This window comes from Ranitomeya variabilis, chromosome 1, assembly GCF_051348905.1.
Source record: "Ranitomeya variabilis isolate aRanVar5 chromosome 1, aRanVar5.hap1, whole genome shotgun sequence".
Classification (NCBI taxonomy): domain Eukaryota; kingdom Metazoa; phylum Chordata; class Amphibia; order Anura; family Dendrobatidae; genus Ranitomeya; species Ranitomeya variabilis.
In genome coordinates, this window is record NC_135232.1 from 865,828,341 (window position 1) to 865,842,236 (window position 13,896).

At 40.0% G+C, this 13,896-nt stretch overlaps 1 protein-coding gene across 5 annotated transcripts in view; it reads left to right on the forward strand.

The window, feature by feature from the left end:
- Positions 1-13,896, forward strand: part of BMPR1B (bone morphogenetic protein receptor type 1B) — a 739,804-nt gene that overhangs the window by 557,292 nt on the left and 168,616 nt on the right. For all 5 annotated transcript variants that reach the window (XM_077277365.1, XM_077277348.1, XM_077277373.1 and 2 more), the window contains one exon: positions 10,011-10,188. In XM_077277365.1, the coding sequence (XP_077133480.1) occupies positions 10,116-10,188 (73 nt within the window). In that variant the 5' untranslated portion in view covers positions 10,011-10,115. The remainder of the gene's footprint in view (positions 1-10,010; positions 10,189-13,896) is intronic.

Consider the following 13,896-nt stretch of genomic DNA (forward strand, 5'->3'; position numbering starts at 1 on the left):
TCTGTCCTATATAGACCTCTCAAAGTCACTTCAAATGTGATGTCCCTAAACAAATGGTTTTGTAAATTTTCTTGGAAAAATGAGAAATCGCTGGTCAACGTTTAACCCTCCTAACTTCTTACAAAAAAAAGTTTCAAAAGTAGTGCCAACGTAAAGTAGACATGTGGGAAATGTTATTTATTAACTATTTTATATGAGATAACTCTCTGGTTTAAGGGTATAAAAATTAAAAGTTTGCCATATTTTCTTTTTTCTCTCAAATAAGCGCAAGTCATATAGAACAAATTTTGCCACTATCATGAAGTACAATAATTTTCGATAAATGAATCTTAGAATCAGCGGGATCCATTGAAGCATTCCAGCATTATAACCACATAAAGTGACAGTGGTCAGAATTGTAAAATTTGGCCTGGTCATGAAGGTGAAAACCGGCTTGGGGCAGTAAAGGGGTTAAATTGCATCAGTAAATTTTTAATTTACTGATGCATTGCATAATGACATCACTATAAATTTGGCTTTAGATTTTCACTTTTTTAGCCAATTGGTACTCCTCCCAATTGACTAAAACAGGGCAATGTCATTCATTTGTTTTGAATAAAGAAAGGAGTAAGTAGTTGTTAGACATCTCTTATCTCCAATGAGAATAAAAGAATGTTTCCGACATCTACCATGGAAGTCAAGGCATCCCCATAAACATTAGATAATTGGTTGGTCTCACAAAAAGGTGGGTTCAGAATACTTCAACCTAATGGGCACCACGGAAATCCTAAAGTGAAATTTTCTGATTAATATATGGCAGGTAAAATGTTGCACCGTCAGAGGTTGTCTGATTTTTCTTGTTCTCCACGTTATTGACTGACACACATGTCACTACATTCTTCATGATTTACCTGTGGTTTGCAATCTTGGTGCCGGCTATGTATCAAAGTAAATATAAAGCTTAAGTAAAATGTGACCATAGTGAAGAATGGTCCATCTGCAAATATATCACATTGGTGAAAATTTCAGTTGACCGAGAATGGATACCTAGAGGTGCCATGCAGCTGGGATCTGTATGTGTAAACACATGCACACCGGCGGTGGTTGTATCATAGGGCGGGATGTAGGGACGTGTACACATGCCAATACTGTGTCAGTATAACATGGGCTAATCACTACTGTATGAAGGAGTCTATTAAAGGTAATAGTAAGGGAGGGTTTACTGATGTATATTAGTGAAGGTGAATGAACATCTTGGTGTATGCCATCAGACCAACCAGACAGCTTGTTTTTTAAAGGTCTATCTTAGAAGAATTCTGTTGATTTGTCGCTTGGGATTCAGCATTACTTACTGATAACCTCTTGATTTACTGTGAAAAATGTATTTATCTTACCAATGAAGCTTCTCATATAGTTTGCAGTATTAAATACAGATGGCACACAGATGCCATTCATGTGCTGTAGGTGTTTTTCATGGACCCATAGAGTTATATTGGCTCTTGTCATCCATCCTGATGGAAAAAAATGGACACTTCTCAATGTGTTATGTACAGGCACACAGTTGGTGTAAAAACACGGACATGTGCATAGCACCAGAGATCGTAACAGAAGAAAATGGATGCCACATTTACTGGAAACACAGACGTGCAGGAGGCCAGAGCTGGGTGTAAGCCATGGAAAGGCCTGATTCTTACATGGGTAATAGTAAGCAGCCAAAATACGGATCCTCAGAGTGTATAACTGATGATATGTTATCAATATATTATCGGTATTACTTGTCAGTAAGCAGTCATCCAGGCATTAATCGTTTTTCTCGTACACAAAAGAAAGACCACTTTTCATCAGTGTTATGGAGATTTCCATCAGTGCTTGATCTGCCAGTTTTTACCATCAGCGTTTCACCAATTTTTCTCATATGCAAAATAGAACTGTTCTCTGAAAAGTCAGTAAAAACACAGACGCACATGGATAGCGCACGAATGGCATCCAAGTGCTATCTGAGCTTTTCACTGACTCTGAGGGTATGTGTCCACGTTCAGGATTGCATCAGGATTTGGTCAGGATTTTTCATCAGTATTTGTAAGCCAAAACCAGGAGTGGAACAATTAGAGGAAAAGTATAACAGAAACATATGCACCACTTCTGCATTTATCACCCACTCCTGGTTTTGGCTTACAAATACTGATGAAAAATCCTGACCAAATCCTGATGCAATCCTGAACGTGGACACATATCCTTAGACTTTCATTGGCGAGTTGGACCATGACACAAAATCATCAAAATCAGACATGTGTTTTCATGTGGACAAATCGGTTTCGCAAAATTACACAGACATGTGTTCAACCTCACAGACTGTAATAGGTGCGAGTTCTGTCCGTGAAAAACATGGGCAAAACAGGTACCTGAAAAACTGCAGTGTGCATAGGGTGTGTGAAAATGTAGAATGAATTTACACTGCTACTATGAAAAACGATTTACAGATGCAATACTGATGACACATTATTATTATATTTTTGTAGCACCGTTGATTCCATGGTGCTGTACATGAGGAGGGGTTACATAAAAACACAAATAGAAATTATAATGAGCAAACTGATAGTGACAGACTGGTACAGAGGAGAAAGGACTAGTGTTGAGCGAACGCGCTCGGATAAGGTGTTATCCGAGCATGCTCGGGTGCTAAGAGTATCTGCGGTGTGCTCTAATACTATGTTTGAGTCCCAGCGGTTACATGTCTTCCGGCTGTTCGACAGCAGCATCTCATGTGGGGATTCCCTGTTTGTTAGGAAATCCCTGCATGTGTTGTGGCTGTCAACAGCCGAGAGACATGCAGCCGCGGTGACTCAAACATAGTATTAGAGCACGCCAAAGACACTCGGTTAGCACCCAAGCATGTTCGGATAACATCTTATCCGAGCACGTTCGCTCAACACTAGAGAGGACCTTACATTCTACAGGCATATGGATACACTCTTAATTTAAACACTATATATCAACTTTAATGTTCGAGTGAAAATAGTGCAAGAACTGTTACACTATGGCATTCTTCAAAGGTTTTTACCTGGTGCATGTTGCTAAAATTGCTTAAAACAGCTTTAGTAAAAGACACAATTGGGCATCTTGGGGGCTTATACTTATAGAGAAATTGTACTTAAATATTTATTTTATATTTCAGTATTTTTCATTAAAAACATTCAAAGGACATTTGTAGGGATTTTTTTTAATCCTTTTATGCATTAACTAAATGATTTCTTTTAGCATATTCCATTATTGCTTGTCACGGCTCTGCTCTGCGCCACGGCTCCGCTCTGTGCCACCGCTCCTGCTGCCCTGCCTGCCGCTCTGCCCCTCGCTCCCTTCTTCGCTCGCCGGCATACTTACCTGCTTGTTCAGCATCCCTAATTGAAGTTGAGTGCCGGGTTTTGTTACGTTTATTACTTACCTGCTTTGGCGCTCTCCTCCTGCGGGTGCACGTTCTTCCTTCTCTTCTTCCTGACTCACTGCAGCTTCTGGGATTCTGCCGGCTGCGTGTGCGCACCTCGCACTCCAGCTCCCTCTGCGCACATGCACTTTTCCTTTTGATATACTGGCACGCCGCTTCTCCTCTCTTTGACCCTGGAGGACCCTTACCCGGAAGTCCTCTTCTATTTAAGGTAACTCTTCCTCTGCCTCCTTGCCTGATTGTCATTTGTCCTCATTTGACCCCGGTCCCTTCATACCTTGCTCTGTCCTGTGTGTCCGTCATACCCAAGCCTGTCTTGTGTCTCTGCCGTACCTTGCTCTGTCCTGTGCGTCCGTCATACCCTGCCTGTCCAGTGTTTCTGCTGTGCCTTGCTCTGTCCTTTGTGTCCACCATACCCTGCCTGTCCAGTGTTTCCGCCATACCTCGCTCTGTCCTGTGTGTCCACCATACCCTGCCTGTCCTGTGTTTCCACCATACCCTGCCTGTCCTGTGTTTCCGCCATACCCTGCCTGACCTGTGTTTCCGCCATATCCAGTCCGTCTTGGGCATCCGCCATATCCAGTCTGTCCTGGGCATCCGCCATATACAGCCTATTCTTAGTGTCTGTCATTGCCAGTCTGTCCTGTGTCTCCATCATAGCCATTTCTGCTTCTTTTCTGCTCCTACTTCCTGTCCCCGGGTATCAGCTTCTGCGGCAATAGTCTCCCTAACACTCCCTGTATTGGGGGTGGTCCACCAGGCCAGCTCACCCTTGGGAGGTTCGTTGTCGTGGTTCTACGGGTTCACTTTAGGAGTTCCGAAAGAGCTGACATTGCTCTGCATGGGGAAAAACTTCCGAACTCTGTTTCAAATTGTGCAAAAACTCTGGTGTTACATGCCAGGCGCCCAATTATTATTATGTGTTTCAGACATTTTTGGCACCTTTTTAGGCAGTTTTGAAAACTGTTTAGAAAGGGGGGAGAGCTTTAAAGACGTTCTAAAATCCGGAACATTTACTAATAGCATGTGGAATTATTTTGGTGTGCAATAAGCCAACCAAAAGGATGCACAGAGAAGAGAACAGTGTCTAACACTTCTTGTCGTATGAGAAATGCATTCATCACTGTGATTTGTTTTGAGGTTTTTTTTTTCCTGTCTGGACTATAAGGCCTGTGATAATAAATCTGCCCCATGTGTATATGGTTGTTAGTGTTTGCAATGACAACGGCTCCTCATTACCTTACAAAAGTATCCTTATCTGTGGTTTTTAACATACCGGTCTTTATATGATGGCCATGTTTTACAGTCCCTCAGTAAGTCACATTATCCATTCTTTGGCCTGACACCTGTGATGTCAAGCACCATTACAATACAGTAGCTGCCCCCTGCCTTCCCACACATCAGCACAGTGTGATATAAACCCTGGCCTGTCTTTCCCTTTTCTAAAATTAGCAAATCAAACCATGCAAATGAAGCATACAGCGAGAGCTGGCCTTTTATTATCTTACCAGCCTTTTGTTTCCCACTTTGGAATTTGTTAAAAAGAAAGCCTTTGTTTCCCTTGGTAACTGCAGCAGAATCTGGAGAAAAGCGTACTTAGTGGAAGACAATGGGCCGTGACACAGCTTTAAACTTTATTAAGTCTGCCTTGGACCCTTTTCCCTCTTTTGAGCGAAATGGAAGCAAAGTTTGGCAGCCTCCATGCTGTGCACTTGATTGATGCGCTGAACATCTGAAGCACTTTTGTGTCCAGCCTGCTCTTTATGAGACCATAATGTGTGAATACTCAAATAAGGTCAGCCCTTATCACATGTAATCTAGGCCTCAGCACAGATCAACAGTGACAGTCATACCCTGGAAGCGAGGGCACAAATAATCTTCTGCATGCATCTGGCAGCTTAAAGGATTTTTACACTGGATCCTACATAGCAACATGTTCAGGAGAAAAGAAAGATAGAAATAAAGGAGCACGTAGAGTCATAATGGCCCATCACAGCAAACGAGCAATGAGCGGAGGGGGCCCAAGCAAGGGGGCTGTTTATCCAAAGATAGGCTTGACTAGCTGAAGAAAACATGAGAATTTTTAGGGGACTGGAGTTGATGGAAGAAACCTACCATCTGATATTCATATGACCATAAACTGTTTGTCAAGATGAAAACAGAAAGATAACCTAGTGTCCATAAATGAATCATTTTCCCTTTAGGGTAATTAATAAGAGGGTGAGATCTGGTAGTTTTACTTAGAAGGTTTTTTGCTAGAAGTTATATAATTTATTATAAAATGGGACTTTCATATCACTATCTTTATCAGAAAATGCTGTTGTTTACGAAGAAATTTAACTTTTCTATATCACTTTTGTTGTTTATTAGAAGATTGGACCTTTCTGTATCACTTTTGTTGTTTGTTAGAAGATTACACTTTTCTATATCACTTTTGTTGCTTGTTAGAAGATTACACTTTTCTGTATCACTTTTGTTGTTTGTTAGAAGATTACACTTTTCTATATCACTTTCTTTTGTTGTTTATTAGAAGATTATACTTTTCTATATCACTTTTGTTGTTTATTAGAAGATTACACTTTTCTATATCACTTTTATTGTTTATTAGAATGTTGGACTTGTTTATTATATAGCATTTTATTTAATATTTATATGTGGTTGATTACTAAACCCAACAATAAGATGCAATCTGTGCAGAAATAAGCATTGCTTTTCTGGTATCTGCAATCTGCTCTTTGTCAAAAAGAAAAATGTGTCCACAGGCACAAGTATTGTAAAGAACTACACGGCCTTGCTACTTATAGTGGCCTGCCCACATTTTCACGCTGGTATTGGCAGCCTCACTTTATGGCTTCCATAAAACAATCAGAGGAGGCCGCTCTTTTGTTTATTCTGAGATTATACAGATGTAAGAAAAATCAGTATAACAAATGACACGTGCTTTACTTTATAGAAGATTGTATTATAGCGTAATGTACGGACACCAGGTCACATTATTGGGGCGCCCATGGCAATAGGAATGTCACTAGATGTTTCTGGAACAGTGCAGCACATCTCAGACATTGATGCTGCATGATGACAAAGTCCCTCTTGTTACACCTGGAACTGGCTCAGAAAGTATACGCCTTTCATATAGTAGTATTGGGGTCACTATTTTGCATCATTTGCAAGTAAAAAGCAGGAATTACCCAAAAAGTAAAATATCTTTCTATTCTCCTTTTCATCTGTTTAGTTTCTCTCCTAGTTTTAGCTTTAATTTACTGATGTAAAATACTAGCCGAAATACTGCAGGTGACCTAAATTATATATAATATATTGTGCTCAGTATACACCGTTTTGAGCTTAATGGATTGGAATTGTTTGTTGGACTTTAAAGGGAACCTGTCACCGTTTTTTTTTCAATATAATCTACGGCCACAGCCTTTAATACCCCCTAAAGGTCCAGCAGTCTAGCAACTTGCATATAAGTCCCCAATCAGCTCTTGATATCCCCTGAATTCCTTTTATAATCCCCCCATATGTCCGATGGATGTCGCAGGTCTTGCTTGGCATCTCCCCGTAATCACCGTCCTACTGCCCTGCTTCATGTGGAGACTGTGATTTGGATGTGACTTGTCCACAATTTGGTGGGGTTTTTTACATCATAATTTCAGTTTTAAAATAATTACTTGACAAGCTCCACAACTGTTTTTTTTAATGTGGCACATATCCCCAAGTAGCCCACCCTTAAGGTTATAAATTCTGCAGTCAGAATGAGCTCTCTGCCTGTTTATGTGTTGTGATACGTAGAGTTTCAAATTGTATATTTAAACCCAATGCGCAAATGATTTTAGCAAAAAACATGCCTTTAAGTAAAAAAAAATAACAAAATGTCCTCCAAGGTGCCCATATCCTTTAACATAATAATAATAATTTTTATTTATATAGCGCCAACATATTCCGCAGCTCTTTACAACTTATAGAAGGGACTTGTACAGACAATAGACATTACAGCATAACAGAAATCACAGTTCAAAATAGATACCAGGAGGAATGAGGGCCCTGCTCGCAAGCTTACATCCTATGAGGAAAAGGGGAGACACGAGAGGTGGATGGTAACAATTGCTTTAGTTATTCGGACCAGCCATAGTGTAAGGCTCGGGTGTTCATGTAAAGCTGCATGAACCAGTTAACTGCCTAAGTATGTAGCAGTACAGACACAGAGGCTATTAACTGTATAAAGTGTATGAGAACATGATGCGAGGAACCTGATGTGTTTTTTTTTTTTTCCTATTTTTAATAGGCCACACAGGGATAGTTAGGTTATTATAAACCTATCTTTATAAACTGAACAAACATAGTGGCACCAAAAATACAGAATCAGATACTATGTTTCATTGCAGTGATATTGTACAAGGTGCAAAAAACAATATAGCTGACCCTATCCACTTGCACTTTTGTCCACACTGGTTGATCCTGTCGGAGCTTGTAGTAGACGGCATCTGGGTGTCCACCTCCAGTAGGCGTACACACCCGAAAATGATGTACGGCAGAGCACATGTTAACTCTGTCGGCACCATTATAGTCTTTAACCCTATTGGCGCATACGCCTGAATCCTGTTTTGCGGGGGATGGTGTGAGGAGGGGTTCAGATGCCTCCCCCGATGGGGCCAACAAACATGGATAAAAGCTCAATGTGAGCTGACCTCCGGTAGATAGTTGTAGACTCCCCTGTGCAAAGGCAAAACAGTGAAGGCAGGGAGGGCTGAAGTAGCTTTTGGGGTTTTGTTGTTCTTGGGATCGTAGGGCACCCAGAGATTTATTTTTCATATATTCAATTCCTTTTAAATTCACACCTGGCTTTGGCTCAGAAAACTGACACAAAAAATGTCATAAGTGACTCCAGCTCTTTATTCGAAGACATTTTTGCAACAAATCTGCCATATGTGACTAATCTCTTAGATTACAGCTGGGGTGACCAAAAGCACCCACCTTGCCTTGACTATTTTACTGCTGTAATATAAGACAGTTGAATCCCATTTAAGTCGCAATTCACAAGTTACTTTGAAGTCTATGAGGAGAAAAGTCTGTGTGTGTGATCTGTAACCAAGTATCTAAAGGTACCGTCACATTTAGCGACGCTGCAGCGATCTAGACAACGATGCCGATCGCTGCAGCGTTGCTGTTTCGTCGTTGTGTGGTCGCTGGAGAGCTGTCACACAGACAGCTCTCCAGCGACCAACGATGCCGGTCCCCGGGTAACCAGGGGAAACATCAGGTTACTAAGCGCAGGGCCGCGCTTAGTAACCCGATGTTTACCCTGGTTACCAGTGCTAATGTAAAAAAAAACAAACACTACATACTTACATTCCGGTGTCTGTCCCCCGGCGCTCTGCTTTCCTGCACTGACTGTGAGCGCCGGCCGGAAAGCAGAGCGGTGACGTCACCGCTGTAATCTGCTTTACGGCTGGCCGGTGCTGACAGTGCAGGAAAGCACAGCGCCGGGGGACAGACACCGGAATGTAAGTATGTAGTGTTTGTTTTTTTTACATTTACACTGGTAACCAGGGTAAACATCGGGTTACTAAGCGCGGCCCTGCGCTTAGTAACCCGATGTTTACCCTGGTTACCAGTGAAGAAATCACTGAATCGGCGTCACACACACCGATTCAGCGATGTCTGCGGGAGTCCAGCGACAAAATAAAGTTCTGGACTTTCTGCGCCGACCAACGATGGCACAGCAGGATCCTGATCGCTGCTGCCTGTCAAACTCAACGATATTGCTAGCCAGGACGCTGCAACGTCACAGATCGCTAGCGATATCGTTCAGTGTGAAGGTACCTTAACAGGTTTGGATTTTTGGTAACAGACACATTGTGGATGTGGTAGATTGCAGGCTGCAATGACACCCCATTAATAATCATTATTTGCAATGTTTTTGCAGCATTTTTTTCACTTTCTCATTGCTTCCTTTGTGTGAAAAAATGCTGCAAAAACGCTTAAAGAATTGCCATGCTGCAGACTTCAAAGATACTGTAATTCTCAATTCCAGTCATCAAAATAAAACAAATGTGTGCATTAGATTTCTGAAATCTCATAGCTTTTGCTGGTTCTCTAAAATGTAGCTTCTTTTCTGCAAAAAAAAAAATGCTACGCTGTAAAGACGTCCCATGTGAACATAGCCTAATAAAAACAACCTGTCTTAGTCAGTCACTTTATTTTTTTCACTTTAGATGATGCTCAAAAAATAGTTTCCTTTTAGTGAAATAGGCTTTTAAGTTTTCAGTGTATTAATTTGTATAATGTATATCCTCATGGAAATATTACTTTTCAGATGTCTCAGAAGTAAATCAACTTCAACTTGATATGCAAGGGTGCGTGTGATGGGGGGAGGGGTGTGTGCAGTGGTGAAGAGGTTAACAGGTTTTGTCAAGATAAGGCTAGGAAGTGTCCACAGACTCTCATCTGGGCAGTCAATCACAGCTTCTGTTTTTAGCAATGTAGTCTGGCTTGGGACCTCTTTGTTGTGTTCCCCCCACGAGGTGATCAGTTGTGGTGACAGGACTTGCCTGTAGCAGGCTTGGTTTTCACATTCTCCTCTTCCCTGCAGACCGCTCTGAAGACGCGGAGACTTGGGAATAACGCAGCAAAAGGAACGAAATCCGGAGTGTGGACTTTATTCCATCTTCCCTGCCGCAGCTCTTCTGCTCTAGGAATGGGCTGGTTTGAAGATCCGAGCTGGCAGCTGCATGTTTCCTTGATAATGCTCCTGTCTCTACATACCAGAGGTAAGAAGGATCCTTACAATGTATCTGGCTGTCAGGGCAAGTTTCAATCAAAAAGTTGGGAAAAGCAGGAACCCCTGTGCCTTGGATTGTCAGGGCACCTCTCCGGATACTCCGCACAGTGTTCTAAGGAATTAGCAAAGCCGAATATTTACCTATATACCATATATATTTTTTTTTAACATCAACTCCTGGAATGTAATGTTTAGTCGTTCGGGAGCACACGCGTTTTCCTTGTGACACCACAATTCACTTTTATCTGATGTTTTGGGAAAGAACTGTCACAACGGAGCCAGAAAAAGACTCGATATTATGCATTTAATTCACTCTTTAAGATTTATCCAAGCTTTTAATAACATTTGCCACATTTTAGTATTGTAGAAATTCAAGTCAGTTTCTTCTTTAGTTCCAAAGTAAAGGTCTTTTTCTTTTTTCTTTTTTCCCTCACCCATGAATTGCTATGTCTCGGCAGACGCTACAGGGTTCCTAGATGGCAAATCATTCTTATTCCCCTCCTTGAAAGACAGTGTTATGAAAGTGCAGCATTGAGACAATGTAAAAAAGTTTATGGGCTCATTGGAACTAATTTACCAAATCGTATTATTTTTTTGTGCAGAAGTATTGATTAAAACTTCATCACTGTATAAAGTTTGATCATTGTTTCAATAATAGTATAGAATTTTATGTTTAATTTTTAAAGTATATGAAATGATCATAAAGTATATAGAATGAATATAAAAAGAAGTATAAAGTATATTTGCAATGATCATGTGAAATGTCATATATGATTACTAGCAGCATTGATTTATGTATGACCTATGCTAATGTCTACAGTATGAAGTCAATAATATATATACCGTATAGAAGTACACTGACAATAATTGGGTCCAGACTTTTAGATTTTGTTTTTACAATTTTGCCCAAATGATTGACAGATGAATTTTTGAAATAACAGTTTGCAGTTGACAAAGAAAGAAAGCTATAATGTAGGTCAGTTTGTTTTGTAACCCAATAAGATGTTTCCCCCCCAAGAAACAAGATATAGGAATTTAGGCTGTATGTCATTAATTTTTGTTAGTACACCTTTAATATAAAAGTGTATTATTGTCCTTTTATACCTGGTAAAATAAATATTTCAAAGATTTTTTTTTACTGCAAATTAATTTTAGCTGGGGATTTCTAAGGCTGGGAATGCATGCTTATTTTTAGATTATAGAATTCAAATAAAATCCTACTACTTTTGTTTCCGTAAAACTAATCTTACATTTCATCCAGGGGAGTATTATTTTGTGTTATATTTCAGTATGAGATCACTAAAATGAATCATAGGTCATATTTATGTATCATATCCTGGATGTTAGGTTTTGGAGGACTATACTTTTATTAATTGTATTATAACCACACCTACCTACCGTTATTATAGTATAACATGCATGTGTTGGGTCTTATGGGACGTATGTTTGGATTGTACACACAATACTGTGCAAGAGTTATAGACAGGTGTGAAAAAATGCTGCAAAGTAAGAATCCTCAAGCAAAATAGAAGTGTTAATAATGAATTGACAAAAATAAACAAAATCCAAAGTGAAAAAAAAAAGAAATCTAGATCAAACCTATATTTGTTGTGGTCACACTTTTCCTTCAAAATAACATCAATCTATCAATTCTTTTAAGTACACTGGCACTCAGTTTTTGAAGGAATTTGGCATAGAGGTTGTTCCAAACATCTTGGAGAACTAACCACAGATCTGCTGTGGATGTAGGCATGCAAAAAAATCCTTTTGTTTCTTCGTTTAATCCAACACAGACTTGATGATGTTGAGGTCGGGGCTTTGTAGGGGTCATATCGGTACTTCCAGGCCTCCATGTTCTTCGTTACATAGAGACAGTTCTTAATGACATTGGCTGTATGTGTGGGATCATTGTCCTGCTGCAGATTGAATTGAGAATCAGATGCCTCCATTATGGTATTACATGATATATAAGTATCTGTAAGTATTTTTCAGCATTAGAGACACCATTAATCATGACCAAATCCCAACTCCATTTCCTGACATGCAGCCCCAAACTTTCAAGGAATCTAAACCGTGCTTCATTATTTCCTACAGACACTCATTACTGTACCTCTCCCCACCCCCTTTGGCAAACAAATTGCCTCTATTACAGTTCACATTTTGACTCATATTTCCAGAGCGCCTGCTGCCATATTGTTGCACCCCAGTGCCTATGGTTTTGTACGTAGTGCAATCACTAGGCCTTATTTCCAAGTTTCCTTGACCGACTACTGCATCTACAATCCTCAATGTTACTCATTTTACTTTGGCAAATAATATATTTGTGGACCAAACATACAGTATATATTTTGATAGACAGTATATAATATGCATTTTTGTAGAAAAACCTTGGCAGATCTACGTATGTACCACATGTTCCCGGAAGACGTAGGTTTGGACTCAATATTGAGATCCCGTTTTGGAGATGATTAAAGGTTTGCCTGGATAGTTGACAGATGACTGATTGTTGGTTGTCCCTACTGTAAGCCTCACTGATCACCAGATTGGGCCTTCCAGGGTCCTACTTAATGCATGACCAAAAGGAGTTTGAATGAAGCAGCAGTCTAGCATGTAGTTGTGCAGTGAAGAGGACTGTTTGGTTGAGTTCCTACACTGTAATCATTGCTGGAGGTCTGAGGTCCATTCTGTAGTTGATCATCATGGAACAACCACTTTAGCTGGACCAAATAAGTTAAGCAGCTTTTTAACTCATATCTGTCTCCTTGACTTAGAATTGTATGCATCACTCAAACCAGCGGGCATGTTTTAGTTCAGTGTATCAATTTTCTGACAGCAGATTATCTCCCAGCAGAACTAAAAAATGAAGCCTGTTGAAATCCAATATTTCCAATCCTTTTTTCCATCGCCATCATCTGCTGTCAGGGGGCAGTCATCAGGAAGCCTCCATATCCATTTAGATTGTCTTTAGATTGCTACATCTAATTTATGTGGGCAACATTGGCATTTACATTGCAATTAAAGTAAACTTCTGCATGCTCTGCCCAGCTGTAAGAGGGGGAGCATTGTTATAGAAAGGTCTAACCTCTATGTGCACTTTATGAAATTGTATGGTTTTAATATCGCAAATGTTACCATTATAGACTGGATAGCTTATACAAAGAGTTATCATTCGATATTTATTTATCTTGCTATTGGAGAAATCAATGCTGTACTCTCTGAGCTGATGATATTAATGGAAGTCCAGCGATACTGTTACTATTGTTATTATGATTACCTTATTGTGCGAGTCTAGTAAACAGTTACATTCCTTAATAAACATTGTGACAATCCTCAATCCTCCAAGTGCATTAATAACCTATGTAAAGGAAGATCCAGTTCACATGCTAATGTGTCACTAGAGAAAAGACCTTCAGGATTTCGTGTAGTTCTGTGAATCTCTCCAATCTCCATCTACATTGTAAATTCTCCTCTTAAACCGACGCTTTAAGCTCATTTAAATCACAAATTCCAATCAATCATGTTCCTTTTCTAGCACTGCATAGAGCTGGACAGGACTCATCATTCACCTTCTCTTTTCAATGTATTGTGTTCTGTGGTGCTCCTGCATCCATAATGAGGATGGAGATCTGTGTAGAAGAAGTTCATCTCTTGCTTGTATGCCATGTGCTGGGCAGAATCTGTATGATGCAGTAAATAA